The sequence below is a fragment of the Gracilinanus agilis genome, chromosome 5 (assembly GCF_016433145.1).
Source record: "Gracilinanus agilis isolate LMUSP501 chromosome 5, AgileGrace, whole genome shotgun sequence".
Classification (NCBI taxonomy): domain Eukaryota; kingdom Metazoa; phylum Chordata; class Mammalia; order Didelphimorphia; family Didelphidae; genus Gracilinanus; species Gracilinanus agilis.
The window spans coordinates 109238035-109253503 of NC_058134.1; the positions used below are offsets into that span (position 1 = coordinate 109238035).

General features: G+C 42.5%; 2 protein-coding genes across 2 annotated transcripts in view; both read right to left on the reverse strand.

Moving 5' to 3' along the window:
- Positions 1–3124: 3124 nt before the first annotated feature.
- Positions 3125–10049, reverse strand: NDUFB2 (NADH:ubiquinone oxidoreductase subunit B2). The gene is made up of 3 exons (XM_044679952.1): positions 9873–10049; positions 6802–6946; positions 3125–3346 (listed from the first exon to the last, which is right to left on the reverse strand). The coding sequence occupies exons 1-3, from the start codon at positions 9977–9979 to the stop codon at positions 3266–3268; spliced, it is 333 nt and encodes a 110-aa protein (XP_044535887.1). The 5' UTR covers positions 9980–10049; the 3' UTR covers positions 3125–3265.
- Positions 10050–12572: 2523 nt separating this feature from the next.
- ADCK2 (aarF domain containing kinase 2) overlaps positions 12573–15469 on the reverse strand; it is an 11135-nt gene continuing 8238 nt past the window's right edge. The window contains exons 4-5 of the mRNA XM_044679007.1: positions 15058–15210; positions 12573–13393 (exon numbers count right to left, since the gene is read on the reverse strand). Of these exons, the coding sequence (XP_044534942.1) occupies positions 13241–13393; positions 15058–15210 (306 nt within the window). The 3' untranslated portion in view covers positions 12573–13240. The remainder of the gene's footprint in view (positions 13394–15057; positions 15211–15469) is intronic.

Consider the following 15469-nt stretch of genomic DNA (forward strand, 5'->3'; position numbering starts at 1 on the left):
TAATAGAAGGTAACCAAAATGTACAACAAGACTGGAACAGTCTCATTTTTTCAGTGTCCAAGAAAATGTTGTAGAAACTCTGAATTATGTGTAATTTGTGACTATACACATACTGTTGCTATGGTAATCTTGCATCCCACTCCCTCTGTGGTGAAGAGTAACTGACTTTTTTTTAAACTTTCTTTCTTTGTATCAATTCTAAGACAGATGAGTGGTAAATTAGGCAATGGGGGTTAAGTGACTTGGCCAGGGTCATGCAGCCAAGAAGTATCTGAGGCCACATTTGAACCTCTCCATTACAGACCTGGCTCTCTATACACTGTGCTACCTAATTTTCCCAGAGTAGCTGACTTCTGAAACCTCTTTCCTGTCCCTTCATCTATAAGGGGCTGGTAGAAATGTAGTCATTTTCCCCCTGAACCCATCTTCAAGTGAATCTTAATACAGAGGTCTGCCATCATAGGTTTTGGAACACATGCACGCTTTCTTGAGACGATCCCTACAAAGGGCTCGAGAGTTGAACCTTTCCCCCAAATCCCTAACATACCCATTCTCAAATGCCCATTTTGTCACAAGAATTTCTTGCTGAGAGGTATTATTATTATTACTTACTCCAACCCCCCTAATTCAACTGGAAAGCTAAAAAACTGTCGATACTTTTTGGTTATGTGAGAAAGGTGTGCCCCCATGTATTCCTATAATCACTAGAAATAAAGGAAAATAAGGTATAACTTAGCACACCAGTGTTTACCATAATTTATTTCTCCATCTCTTATGTAAAAACTAGTCTATAGCCTGAGGGAAATATCTCATAGAGTCTACTCAGTTCTGGAAAACTGGAAGAAGCAGGACTCCTAGGCACAAAACCTAGAAACACTGAGAAAGGGTTTCAAACAAGTCCTTCTGGAGGGATCCTTCTGGAAGATTACGGACAGCTACTCCTCCCTTTCAGCCAGCGATTCACCACGACATATATACTTCATTCCATTCTACCCGTGGCAATGGCGAACATCTTGCATCTTTCCTAAGGCAAGTTGTGAAAGAAGTTCAACTTCTTCCTGAAATGTCATTTCCAGGGAACCACAGAAACTGCCCCTCAGACCTCCTACCAAAAGTACTATTTGTTTTCATATAAGAGAGCCAAAAAGTGAAAACATAACCCCTATGTGCCTAGAAGTAGGTGTTGGACCTGAAATGAGGAAGGCCTGACTCCAGATCCTGCCTCATACATTTACTAGTAGTGTGACTCTGTGAAAGTTTCTTAATCTCTCTCAGCCTCAGTTTCCTCTTATGTAAAATGAAGATAACAGCATCTAACTCACAATATTGTTGTATCAAATGAAATAACACATACAGTGCTATGCAAACTTCAAAGCCCTATATAAATTTTAGCTGTTTCCACCTTCAAAATCCTGAAGAGACAAACATGTCAACTAATTTACAAAACCACTGCCTCTGAAATATTTTAGAGCTTTAGATTTGGATCAACACCAAAATGTGTTACATGTTTAAATTTTTATAGTAATTAGCTAGCACACAACAAATGCTCGGTGAGTACTGAAACAGACTTCTTTGCTAAATCCTAGAAAGATAGCCTAAGATTGTTATTATTTGGGGGTCAGGAGTGGAGGGCAGAATCTTCAGTAGCCTCACTTTAAAAAAGGAGAAGATCCCCCTGACTTTCTGCACTGTTCAGTGAGGCACATTTTATTAAGTTGTTTTCCATGTGACTAGAACTCTAGGCTTTTACCACCAAAGGCAGATGGTGGAGCGCTGCAGATCTGCAGCCATCAGCATAACTCGGGAAAGACAGAATTCTAGCACAACTTAGTGTTTTTTAAAAGGACAGATCCAAACCAAGGAAATAACCAATGAAAAGTAATTAAGACAAAATGAGAGAGCTCAGGCTGGAGTAGAAAAAAGAAATGCAAAGGAAAGCAGAAGTCAAATGAGATGCTTCATTTTGCTTTAGGGCTGGTTCTGAAGGATCATCTCAAGAAGAGAGGGGAGCATATCCCTCAATAGTTAATTGTGTATATCACATAACACAAGAAGCTCCCAATGGACATATGACCAAAGAGAAAATGGTCACATCATAGAAAAACTAGAGGAAAATGGAAGGAGATGCCTGCCATAATTATGGCCAGGGAGAGAATCCTTAAGCAGGAATAGAGAATCGCAATAGACAAAATGGACAATTCTGATTATGTAAAATCGACAAGTTTTTGCAAAAACACAATTAACAATTACACTTAGAAGGGAAGCAATTAACTGGGAAAAGTTTTTAGAGTAAATATCTAATAAAGAGTTGATATCCAAGGTATTTATTTAGTGACAAATATATAAAAACAAGAGCCAGGTTGTCTTAAAAAAAAATGCAAACTATCACAAATCTATAACAGAGCCCTTCAAATTACTAATATAAGACACATACGTGCAAGTTAAAATAACTGAGATATCACCTGGAAGGTTGGCAGAAATAAAAATAACTGATAGAAAGGTTGCAGGAAGACTGGCACATTAGTACTGTATTGATGAAGCTGTGAATTGGTTAATTCTTGAAAATTTCTTAGTCACTAAACTACTTACAAAAAATTTCCTAGAAGTCATTAAATTGTACATATCCTTTAACCCAGTGATATCAATACCACGCATATACCCCAAGGACATCAAAGGAGGAGGAAAAGGTCTTACATACAAAAAAATATTTATAGCAGCATTTGTTATAAAATAGCAAAGAACTAGAAAAATGAGTGTGCATTGATAGGTAAGTGGCTGAACAAATCATTTTATATGATTGTAATGGATTACTGAAATATAAGAGACTGAACAATTCAGAGAAACTGAGAAAGACTTGTATGAACTAATATAGAGCAAAAAAAGCAGATCCAAGAAGACACTTTCCAAAATGATGATAATAATATAAAACCACACGGAAAGACTTCAGAACTCTGATCAATGCAGTGTCTAATCCTGACTTTGGAGGACTGACAGTAAAACATACCTCTGACCTCTCTGAAGAAAGGTAGTATTTTATGGGTGTGAAACAAGGCATATATTTGCAGATGTGGCCAAGCATTTTGCTTCACTGTACTCATTTGTTATAAATAAAAAATCTACTGGGGAGAGTAAGTATTATTTATTGTGAAATGACAATGATGTTGAAAAAGAAAACATCAATTAAACATTTTTTAAAATTTAAGTGGTAATTGTAATTACTGGGAAATGAGGTGCTTGGCAGCACCTACTTGTAGTGCTGATGACATTACTCTAAGTCTTCATCATCAAAGGGAATACCCAATTCTTCATCTGTCCATTTGGAAGGATCTGGATATGGAAAATGACCCTGGTGGGAACAATTAAAAAAAAATCAAGTATCCATTCAACTGGAGAAAACAAATTTTAAAATGAACAAACATAAAGAAGTGAGAAATGGCATTTTCTCCCCAATTGATAATGACCCCCCGAACAATGGCTACAACTCTTTCTCCCATTCCTCCTTCCTCCCTCTCCCCATCATGCTCAATGAACAAATCCCACTGCTTAACTTTTCTGATGCCTAACCTTTCTTCTGTTTATGGACTGTTCAGCTTTGGGTTGCAGATTGAATTTTTTAAACTTCTCCATCTTTGTAAGGGGCAGACAGATTGACTAAATGACTTCCCAAACACAATCTAGCACACTCTTCTTCAATGATGGACCTAGCTTACTCTCTAACTGCAGAGGTTATCCAAGATACATAGACTGACAGATTCAATCCAATTTGAACAAGATGCATTCTTCACATAACTGTTTATTCCTGATGGATTGCTTGACTGACCTCTGAGTGGCTTTGGCTCTCAGCTCTCAATCAAGAAGCCAAATCAGCAAAATGGCATTCACAAACAAGAACATAAAGCCAACCTCACCATCTTTAAGTAATCTCTTTTATGCTAGGATTTTCCACAGGACAGTCTTTATGACACTACAAATTCATTGTACAAAATATCAGTTGGGACTTCAATGCTGTTCCACAATCCTTTTACTGTACCTTTATCAATTCCTTGTCTAATATAGTGATTATTCCAAACTTTTTCTTCTCCTCTCCTGTCACCAGTGGTACTTTGATTTCTTATACTTAAAGTAGATGGGGGCAGCTGGGTAGCTCAGTGGAGTGAGAGTCAGGCCTAGAGACAGGAGGTCCTAGGTTCAAACCCGGCCTCAGCCACTTCCCAGCTGTGTGACCCTGGGCAAGTCACTTGACCCCCATTGCCCACCCTTACCAGTCTTCCACCTATGAGACAATACACCGAAGTACAAGGGTTTAAAAAAAAAAAAAAAGTAGATGGCACGGCCTGACCCACCTCACTGAGAGAAATGAAGCCACCCAAGTCAGAAGCATGAAGGCATGAATTGATACAAAGTGAAATAAGCAGGGCAAGAAGAACATACAAGACAACAACCATGGAGAGAACAACCACAAAACAATAAATAATGCAAAAAAAAAAAAAAAGAAATATGAAAATACCTCATCCTACTATTCTTTAAAGGGTCCACAAATGTGGGATATTGCAAATAACAGCAGATATTTTTGATGAAATGGTTACTTTTGATTTTTTTTAAAACAATCTTTGTTATTAAGAGATGGCAGGGAGAGAAATACAGGAGAAAATTTAGATGATGTAAAAAGTAAAACACATCAACAACAATTAAAAAAATTTTTTAAAGGTATTAGCCAGAAAATATTATCCTATTCTTATATAAAATCACAGTACATTTGTACACAGAATGTGATTCCATTAGAATGCAAGGTCTTTGAAAGTAGAGACTGCCTTTTTGCACGTATCCTTAGGGCTTAGCCCAATATTTTACAGATAACTAAGAGCTTCAGAAATTCATTCATTCCTCCAGAAAAGGACAAGAAAATTAAAGAATATCAAATCTGAAGGGGATCTCAAAGATCATCTAAGCCAAACACCTTATTTCCTGCTACAACACAAGAAAGTGAAACATGAGGTGACAAAAGTACAGAAAAAAACTGAGATGATATGAGAATGGACAGGCTTCAGTGGGAGACAGACTAAAGGAAAAATTCTTCAGTCCACAAAGACAGGAGCTAAGATGTAACATGAGAAAAGTTTATGAAATCATGTTGGGTATAAAAATGTTAAGTATGAATTAGTTCACTAAAAAGCAGAATTCTAGAAGGAATCCACTGAAGTGTAAAAGAGATGGTAAGCTTAAACTTATAAGACATGGAAAGTTTCATGAAAAGCCACCTATTTGGAGCTCATAGTCACAGAATCTTAAGGGTTGGAAAGGACCTTAAAAATTGCCCCAAATTATAGACTGAATTAAAATTTTCTGCAGAAAAACTAACTTTGAAACTATACTTGCCAGAGATCAATCCTCTGCCAGGTATTCCTCTCACATGATTCTAACTCTATTAGTGACTTCTTAAACAGCAAAATGGGAGATGACTCCTAATTAAATAATTTCCTTTTAGCTGGCTTATATGCAGTGATTTGTGACAATCTCTCTAACCTTCTAGCTAGGATGGTTCATAAAGTGGGGAAAACAATTAGTTTGATAATGTATTCTAGTATCTCTTGACCTTTAAGCTCTACTTATATGAAAGAACCTAATTGATCCGGACAGGTACACATGGCATAGCCAATCTTTTGTGGCTCTTTATTCAGAGGCTATTTCTCATTGGTCCTAACAACAGTTTCTGATACCACTTTTTGAGGATCCAACAAAAGTCTAAGCATGTTGAGTGTACGAGACTATTAGAATATATTATAAAAAAGGAACGTTTATGAGAATTTAGAAAAGGAAACAGTGCTCAATAAAACATCAGTTCATCAAGAACGGGTCAAAGCAAACTAACCTCACTGTCTTTTTTGATAGGGTTACTATATTGATAGATTAGGAAAATGTCATAAATGTAGTTAGTATTCCTGGATTTTATAAAGATATCTGACAGCCTCTCATGACATCTTTCTATACTTAATCTCAGCCAAAAGGCTAAAAAATGATTCATGATATCTTTCTAGACAAGATGGGAAATAGTATGGCATGATGGGGAGAATACTGAATTTAGAACCAAAGGCCTGAGCTCCAAATCCCAGCTCTGCCACTTGCTATACCTGGGCTAGTCTACATGACTTCTAAGGTTTCTTTCAATTCTAAATCTATGATCCTAAGATCCTATTATTCTAAATTCAAAGAAAATAGCAAATTTATAGAGGCTTCTGACACCTCCCCTCCACCAAAAAAAAAAAGTTACAATAAGTTAAAATTGTAAATTCATTTGAAAAGAGTCTAGGTCAGCTCTTAAGTCTTTTGTGTGTGTGTGTGTGTTGTGGACACCCTTGACAAGTCTGGTAAGTCTATAGACCCTTTCTCAGAATGTTTCTAAATAATTGAAGGAAATGCTAAGTTTCAGTTAGAGGTTAGTAAAAATAAATATATATTCTTTTCCCAAGTTCAAGGCTCCCCCAAAATCCCTTAGATCCCAGATTAAGAATCTCCAGTTCAGAGAAAGTCATAGATTTCTGACTCACAATTGACTGGGTTAATAAAAGCTAGGATATCTGATGGTTCTTCCCTAACTTATGAAACTAATGTCCCAGAAGGCAAGCATGATCTCTCACAGTATCTCTTGGTACTCCCATCAGATAGTACCAGGCTGAACCAGAATGGCATTTATACCTTCATGGTGGAAAGAGAGTTGGCATCTACAAATCATGAATCATAATGGAGAGTAAAGTTCTTGAATGTCAATACTCACAAATTTAAAAATTACATTCCAAAGCTTACCAATACAGCATCTGAGTCATGCCAAAAACGCCAGAGAATCCAAAACCACATTGTAGCACTTAACAGCTCAGCTTTAAACACCTGAGATTTTTTCAGATATGGAAACTTCCGGTAGCGGGGTTCAATGTGTACACCACCTCCACCACTGAAATTCAAAAAAGAACTTTTTTTAAGTGCAAGTCACAACAGCAATGCATCTGATTTTTCAGAATTACAAATCTCCAACTACCAATTCAACTCACAAAAATGCCTGCCATAACTACAGCTCACAGAGTTGGAAAGATCAAATGAGATACAAAAGTGCTCTATAAATTTTAAAGGGCTATAGCAATGTGAAACATAAATTATAATAAAGTTATTTTCATTTTGTTAAATTATAATATATTGTAACTGTTGTAGTTTGTCCATTTTTAAAGAGGTCCAATGACATCACATCTTGACTTCTGCATGAATTGGATTTGGGTGAGGCAGAGTTGTTGCACAAAGTCATCAGCCTCACTCTCTCTTCCAGAGTCCAATGGCAGGACAAGTCAGGACAACTGGCAATAGCCCAAGATGCAGTGAATGACCTTGGCTATATTTGACAATTAAACAATATCTAAGTGCCCCACAGCGTCTGCTTCAGCTATTAGAGCAAACTGTTCTCATCTGCCCATTCTGCTGCTGAGGGAAGTCTCCACATGCCTAGGGTAGATATCTCCTTAATTCATTGATAGGTTTGAGGTCTCTCAGTTTAGTCCATTTGCGGAAGTGTGGCTAAAGTATCGGCCAGAGATGAGAAAAACAGCTAGTTGGCACTAGATAGAGACCAGGCCTAAAGTCAGGAAGACTCATCTTCTTGAGTTAAAATCTAGCCTCAGACTCAAGCAGTGTGACCCTAGGCCTCAGTTTCCTCACCTATAAATTGAGCTGGTAAAGGAAATGACAAACCATTCCAGTATCTTTGCCAAGAAAATCCCAAGTGGGGTCACAAAGAGTCAAGCATGACAGAACAACAACAAAAATGGAAAGCTGGAAATGAATTAAATTCAGATGCTCATAAGTCTGCACCCTTGGTATGAGCTGAGCCATTGGTGAATAGTAACTGTATAGCAGAAACTGGGGAAGACCTCCTGCAAGGTGAATGTACTTCTTATGGCAGACTTTTGGAAAGACATGAGTCACACAGGATAAGCAGGGACAAATGAAGGGTTGCAAGTTGCTTGCTCCTTTACCTAGCTGCCTAGTCTCAAACCTGTACTCCTCTTATTAAAATTTTACATATTTTTCAAAATATTTGCAGCAGAAAGGCAAAGAAAAATAACTTTTTTTTGGTTTGGAAAACATTCTTTCTTGACTATAGAACTCAGCTGAAACTGATACTCTCAAGAGAAAGAAGAGGTAGGATAGCCTGGTTCTATAGGATTTCAATCCAACAAAAATGTACTGCATGTTTACTGTGTACCTGGCACTGGAACAAAATGTATACAAAGTGACTTGATCTTAGCCTTGGATTCCAAGACGTAGGTAGTTCGAAAGAAGTAAATTCCAGCCTTTGTGTCCAGTGCAAAGGCCCTGAAACTAGGACAAAGGGTAAGAAGGCCAATTTGACAGATGCCTAGTACTCCTGAAGGAGCGCAAAGTGTAAAAAGCCAGAAAAGAAAAGGAGAAAAAAAAACACAAAAAAAAACAGGTTGGGGCTAGGTAATGAGGAGTTTTAAATGCCAAAAAGAAGAGTTTATATTTGATCCAAGAGGTCATACAGAGCAACTGGGGTTTACTAAGTAGAGGATTGCCATAGTGTGACTTGCACTTTAAATAAGATCCCCTGTGATCTCATCAGCTCCCAAGATTTCAGTTATCATCTCTATACTAATGATTATCAGATTTACTTATCCAACTCTAACCTCTTGCCTAATCAGCAGACTTCTATCTCCAGCTGCCTATTGGACACCTCAAACTGGACATCCCATAGATATCTTCAATTCCACATGTCTAAAAATGAACTTTCCTCTTCCTCAAATCCTCCCCCCTTCCTAACTCCCCTATTACTATAAAGGGTACCATCATACTTTCAGTCACCCAGACTCATAACCTAGATGCCAGACTTCACTCATACCCTTCCACAACCAATAAGGTGCCACCAGCCGCTTGATTTTCCTTCCTGACACCATTCCTAAGGACCCTCTTGTCTCCTCTGATACTACTCTGGTACCTAAACAATGAAAAAAGCCTTCTGATTAGTCACTCTGCCTCCAGACTCTTCAGGTCTCCATTCAGCTGCCAATCTTACTAAAACTTCCTAAAAAGTGCTGACCATATGATCCTGACTCTTGAATAAACTTGAGTGATTTCCTATTAACTAGAGGATCAACTATAAAATCTTTTTGGCATTCAAAACCTTTCATAAACTGTCCCTCTTTTCCCTCCACATATTCTGGGACCAATGTCACTGACCGCCTTGCTATTCTTGGAGCAAGACAGCCCATCACTTAAAACCAGGGCATTTTCACTGGCTGTCCCTCACACCTAGAGTGCCCTTCCTCCGAGCTTCCATCAAGTCCCATCCTCCTTAGCGTTACTGCTTTCTTTCCAAGATCATAGCCCATGGGTCCTGAATAGATGGTTTGCAGTGGCTTTGCATGTGGTCTCCCCTATTAGATTATAAACTCCGTGAAGGCCGTGCCTGTCTTTTGCTATTCTTTATCTCTGGCAGGCGCTATTAAATCAGGTTTATGAATGAAAGAGCACAGGGTCTCGCCCATAGTAAGCGCTCAATAAATGTTCTCTCTGGGCCCGGTTTCCTTATTTTCTCTAAAACGAAGGCTTTGGCCTCGGTCATCCAGAAGGTGCCTTTTAGTGCTGGCGATGTAAGAAAAGAGTAGAAGGGGAGGAGCGCGCGGGCGGGACGAGGTAAGGGCGGAAAGTCAGAGCGGTCATATCACTACCTCCCCACCGAAACCGAGTCCCATAATGCCGCGAGCGCTTCAGCTCAGCATCCTGGGACTTGTAGTCCCCTCCAGGCGCCCTTCAAGGTGAACGCGGGCCCAGAAGCAGAATGAAACCCTCTCAATCCACTAGACAACACTCACTGTCGAACTCCTCCAGTGACCCGTCCAGCCGTCTGCTCGCTCCTACCCTCCAGAAAGCGTCGGCCTCCTTCGCGAAGGAAAGGCCTCAGCCTCCTCAACGCCGACATGACCGCCGGAGTCTTTAGAGCCGGAGCCCCGACTCCCCGGAGCAGTCGCGACGTAGCCTCGCCCCTTCTCCAGCCGTCACTTCCCCAACGCTACACCGAGTCCTGCCCCCAAAAGCCCCGCCCCCGGCGTGGAAAGAGGGAGGGAAGCAGCAGTCCTTAAGGGAGATGCTTTGGGGACCTTCAATCTCACAAGCTAAACTGGAGTTAGCAGTGCTTTACATCAGCGACGTGGGAAGGCAGCCCTAATTCTTCATTCTCGAACCTGCGTCTTCCTCTCGCCCCGTAGAGAAGCAAATGGATTCTTCCAGCTTCGGACCCAACCATATCTCCCACTTCGTGTGGAGATGGGGTTCAGGATGTCGTGGGGAAAGGCAGGGCTCTCTGCTCTGCTAGGAGAGTCTTTTCCCCTGAAGAAACCCGGCGAAACCCCTCTGGGTAGGTACTGGTCAGCCGCGCAGGGGGCGAGAAGTAACCTGTCTGTCCTTGGGCTCTCGATAGTGGTTTAGTCCTGGGCAGGCGTAAGTAATCTCCTAGCAATGTTTCCCCGCCCATGCCAGGGAAAAGTGCGTCCGGCGATTCTCAGAACCGAGTACCAAAGCAAAACCAGGGGTGTTCTGTATGATTAGCGTTGGAGAACCATAAGAAAGTTTAACTTTTATTGCCCAATGAATTAAAACTACTGGAGCATGCATTAAAGACTGAATTGGCCAAAACACAGATAAAAGTCGTTACCAGCTTGGCACTTTCGATGATTTTGACAGAATAATTGTGGGTCTCGTAGTCTTAAGATCTAGAGCCGGAAGGAAGCTCAAGGATCACCGAGTCTAGTAGTGGAGGTAGAAGTAGTAATCGTAGTGTCTAGCAGTAGCAGCAATAGCCAGCAGCAGCTAGCCAGGCCTGGAGATGGGAGGCTCGGGGTTAAAATCTAGCCTCAGACACTGCCTAGCTGTGTGATCCTAGGCAAGTCACTTAACCCCTACTGTCTAATCCTTACCATACACAGTATTGATTCTAAGGCAGAAGTGAAGGAGAAAGAAAGGAAGAAAAAGCATGGAGTTGGGAGATGGGGCAGCCAGAGAGCATCAAGTACTATTATGAACTTCATTTTACACATAAGGAACTGAGGCTCAGGTTCAGACAGTGCCTGAAACAGTATTTGGAACTAGGTCTTCCTGACTCCATACCACTTTCTAACACACCCCTGAGGGCAGCTCAGTGTAAGAGAGGCCTAACAACTTCAGTCTGTCTGGTCTGGTCTCTAAAGCCATGTCGGCCATAAGATCTGCAGGAGCTCATGAGCTCATGTCAAGCAGACCGTGTCTTCATCCCACTAAGAACCAAACAAGATCAGAGGGGTTGGAAATGTAACCAACTAAATAAAAGTCTTATTTTGCACAGATAATTAAAATATACCTCTCTTCAAGGCAGAGAGGCCAGGGACGACTGGGCATGACAGGCACCAAACTGTATTCACTGATTGAATGAATGAGTGAATAATCATTTGTTAAAAGCTTTTGTGTCAAGCACTGTACTGAACAATGCTGGATGCAAACAGGAAAAGTGAGAAGTCTCTGCTTTCCAAAAGCTCATAATATTGAGAGAAACACCACAAGGTTCTTGCACAGGGCAGATGGAAAGAACTCCTAGAAATGATAAGGATTCAGTGGAAGAGTGGATGGCTTGGGGCTGGGGAAGAGTCCTTAGATTTAATCCCTAGGACAGATCATAGTACCTGGGGTTTGGAAGAGGAAAGGGTATTCAAAACAAAATGGAAAAATTATTATCTGCCATTACCATATAAAAATATTTACTGCAAAGGTTTTATTTTACACTTCTTTTCATTCAGATAAAGATGTTTTCTGCCTTACTTCATCTCTGTCAACTTAATTGTTCTCTTAGGAAGAACATCTAAGAATAGACTGCAAAGCAGGTTTCATACAAACCATATATTGGAATGGGGGTAGGGCAATAAGCATGGCCCATATTTGAACCAATATGGTGTTTTTTTAAATCAAGGTCATATTCCAAAAGCCCCTATTCCTACAGACACATACATCCCTTTTTTTGAAACAAGGAAAAATAGCTAAGTAAAAAGGGCAGCATTTGTCTAAATATGCATGACTGTTCTCATGATCTCCCAGCTCTCTCACCTAGTGGGGAAAGTTCATTCCACAGATCTGTCCTTTGGGACTGAAACAAGTTTAGGTCATGTCAATCCTGCCTTCCCAGAGCTTACAGGCTCAGAGGTGCCAAAGATGAATTCTCAACAAGCCCAAACAGCCTCAGCTTCTCTTCATTCCTCTACTTTATCTTCTTTAAGAGCAGGCAGACTATGGGACCATTGGGAGATAAGAATACCTTAATTTATTATAGAGGCAGCCAGGCAGCACAATGGATATAGCGTCTGGAGTTGGGAAGACATGGGTTCAAATTTGGCCTTAGACACTTCCTAGCTGGGTGACCCAGGCAAGGCATTTAACCTGTTTGTCTAGCTCTTGCCTTTCTGTCTTACTAACAGAAAGTAAGGATTTTTAAAAAATTATTCTTTGTGCCAGACACTGGATCTTCCCAACAATTCTGTGAGGTAGGCTCTTATTGCCCCCATTTACAGTTGAGGAAAGAGAGGCAAAGCAGGCAGGGGAAGTGACTGGCCCAGGGTGGCCCAGCTAGGATGGGTTGAGGTCATCTCTGACTTCAGGCCCTCGTGTCAGAGGGAGACTTCCTCCAGGTCACCCTGGCTTCAAGGGCAGTTCTCTGAGCCCTGAGCCACTTCCCAAGGCCCTAAGTGGTCTCCCACAATGATGCCCCCATTTAGGAAATAACATAATGGTTTCAGCTGATTTGTAGGGAGGCTGTTTACCCTTCTAGGGTTTGAACTCATTTGATCCTCACAACACCCCTGTGAGGTAGATAGAGTTATCCCCATTTTGCAGATGAGGTAACTGAGGCTGAGGGAGAAGTAGATGGCACAGGGTCAGCCAGGTCTGAGGTAGGATTCGTACTCCAGTCCCTCCTGAGGCCCAGTCTAGGACTTTGCTTTTCCATCTAGCTGCCATGGACCTTGAGCCCAGGCCCAGGAGTGTGTGTGTTAGGGGAGGATCCTTCCTTCTCCACTTGCCTCCTCCCAACAGCAGGGCTCTGGCTGATGGTACTCGGCGCGCTGTGTCCTGTCTCAAAGTCCACCGTCACCTTCGTGGAATCCATCAGAAGCAGGAGGATGGGACGTCTGCGTCCTTCAGGGAGGCTTGGGTGCCCCCTGCCCTACCATTGCAGCCACGCAGGAAGCGGCGAGCTCTTTATGAGGAAGGGTTTGGCCGCCTCCAAGATATCCAGTTTGGGATCCAGCGAGCGGCCGAGCCCCTCGAGCACCATGATGGCGAAGATGATGGAGGCAAAGTTACTCTCGAGCTTGACCTGCAATGGCAAGCAGAGGAGGCTCGTGAGGTCTCTGGCACCCAGCGGGGCCTCGGGCAGTCTCCCCCCACCCAGCACATGCAAGCACTCCCTCCTTCCCAGCAGTGCAAAGCTACCTAAATACAGAGTTAGAGAAGATGAAAGGGAAATGGAGGGATTTCTTTCAAAGGTCGCAGTTTTCTTTTTTCAAAGGAGAGGATGGAAAGTAGAGGCAGTGAAGAAATGAAAGGAAGGAAGGAAGGAGGGAGGGAGAGAAAAAGGAAGGAAGGAAGGAAGGAGGGAAGGAGGGAGGGAGAGAAAAAAAGGAAGGAAGAGAGAAAGAGAGGGAGAGAGAAAAAAAGGAAGGAAGGAAGGAGGGAGGAAGAGAGAGAAAAAGGAAGGAAGAGAGAAAGAGAGGGAGAGAGAAAAAGGAAGGAAGAAAGAGAGGGAAAGAGAGAGAAAAAGGAAGAAAGGAAGGACAGACATTCATGGAAGGATTTTTTTTTTAATGCCCAGAACTGAAGGAAGATGGCTTTTAACATTATTGGGTGAATTTACTGCATACTTGAAAGGCAAAGCAAATGCTCCATAATAGTGGCCTGCAGCTTCCCGTAGATCCTCGCCATTGTTTCTACTATGTGTGTATAGAAGTCCTTTTCACATCTGGTGTTAAGTTCAGAATACTTTTTTTTGAAGAACAAAAGCAGAACCAGATCTATACACTGGGCTCCGTGTGTCTGGCAGAAGGCTGGGGGGAAGAGAATTGGCTGGGAAGAGTCCATGGGGAAAGACAAAGGCTGTGGGATGAGGGACTTTCTGGAGAGCCTCTCTGCCCTGGGAGGCTTAGGTGGAAAATGACCTGGTGGGTGCTGCCAGGAGTCTGATTCATCACACAGGGAAAACGCAGGGGCAGGCAGGAAGCCCCTTCAGAGCTCTCAGACCGGCTGTCCCAGGCAGGACCGGGCGGCATTCCCGTCCCTCAGCCTGCTCAGCCACTTCCCCGCTTCCTACGGACTCTCCAAACTGCCAAAGGCTGCCCTGTCTAGGTCCAGAACTCTGTCCAGTCTGGCCATGATCGGCAGGCTGGAGAACCAGGCTGGCTGGCAGACAAGGGCCAGGCGGCTCTTCTGGGAGCCCGTGGAGGAGGGAGAGCGGCCAGAGCCTTCCAACTAAGACTAAGGCAGCAGCCTTCTCCCATGGGAGGAATGGAGGCAAAGAGGAGTAAGTGACCTGCCCAGGGTCACCCAGCTAAGAAGCATCTCCGTGACTCCAGGCCCATCATACACGGGCGTGTGTTTGCTGCTGCAGTGGTTCATTCAGTTCACACCAGGCCCTTCTGACCTGAGGCTCATCTTCTGATGCTGTGTCCAGTTGGTTTTCTCAGCAGAGATGCTGGAGCGATCGGCGTCCCAGTCTCCAGGGCAGGAACGGGGCTGCCCCGAGGCCCGTCTGTCCATCCCTACACATGCAGCTCCTACCCGTGCACATACTTATACATTGCTTTTAGGCTTTCCTTTTCCTTTTTCTTTTTTAATTTATTAAGAAAATTGTTTCCATGGTTACATGATTCATGCTCTTTCCCTCCCCTCCTCCTCCCACAAAGGCTTTCCTTTTCACCTAAGCTAAAGATCGCCCATCCCTGAGCCCTGGCTGCCCCCCGCCTGCCTAGCCGAGGTCCTGCTCACCTTGTGGGTCATCAGGAGCTTAAAGACGCTGGACAGCAGGTTGGACACCTGAAGCTGTAGGGAAAAGCAAAGCTTATTACAGAGCCTGCAGGCGACAACAAGGGGGGCTCCTGACTGCTGGGGGGCCCAGATCACCGACACCCCCCCCCCCCGCTTTAGTCAGGAGGGAAGCGGGTGGATCTTAAACCCTTCAGTCTAAGAATCCTTTCTTTCTTTAGGGCAAAAGACCTCACAGATCACCTTTAGCCCCATCTCATCACATAAAACAACATCAAAAATCATTAGAATGTAATTAGAGAAATGCCAATCAAAACAACTCTGAGGTATCACCTCACACCTAGCAGATTGGCTAAAATGAAAGAAGGGGAGAGTAATGAATGTTGGAGGGGATGTGGCAAAATTGGGACATTAA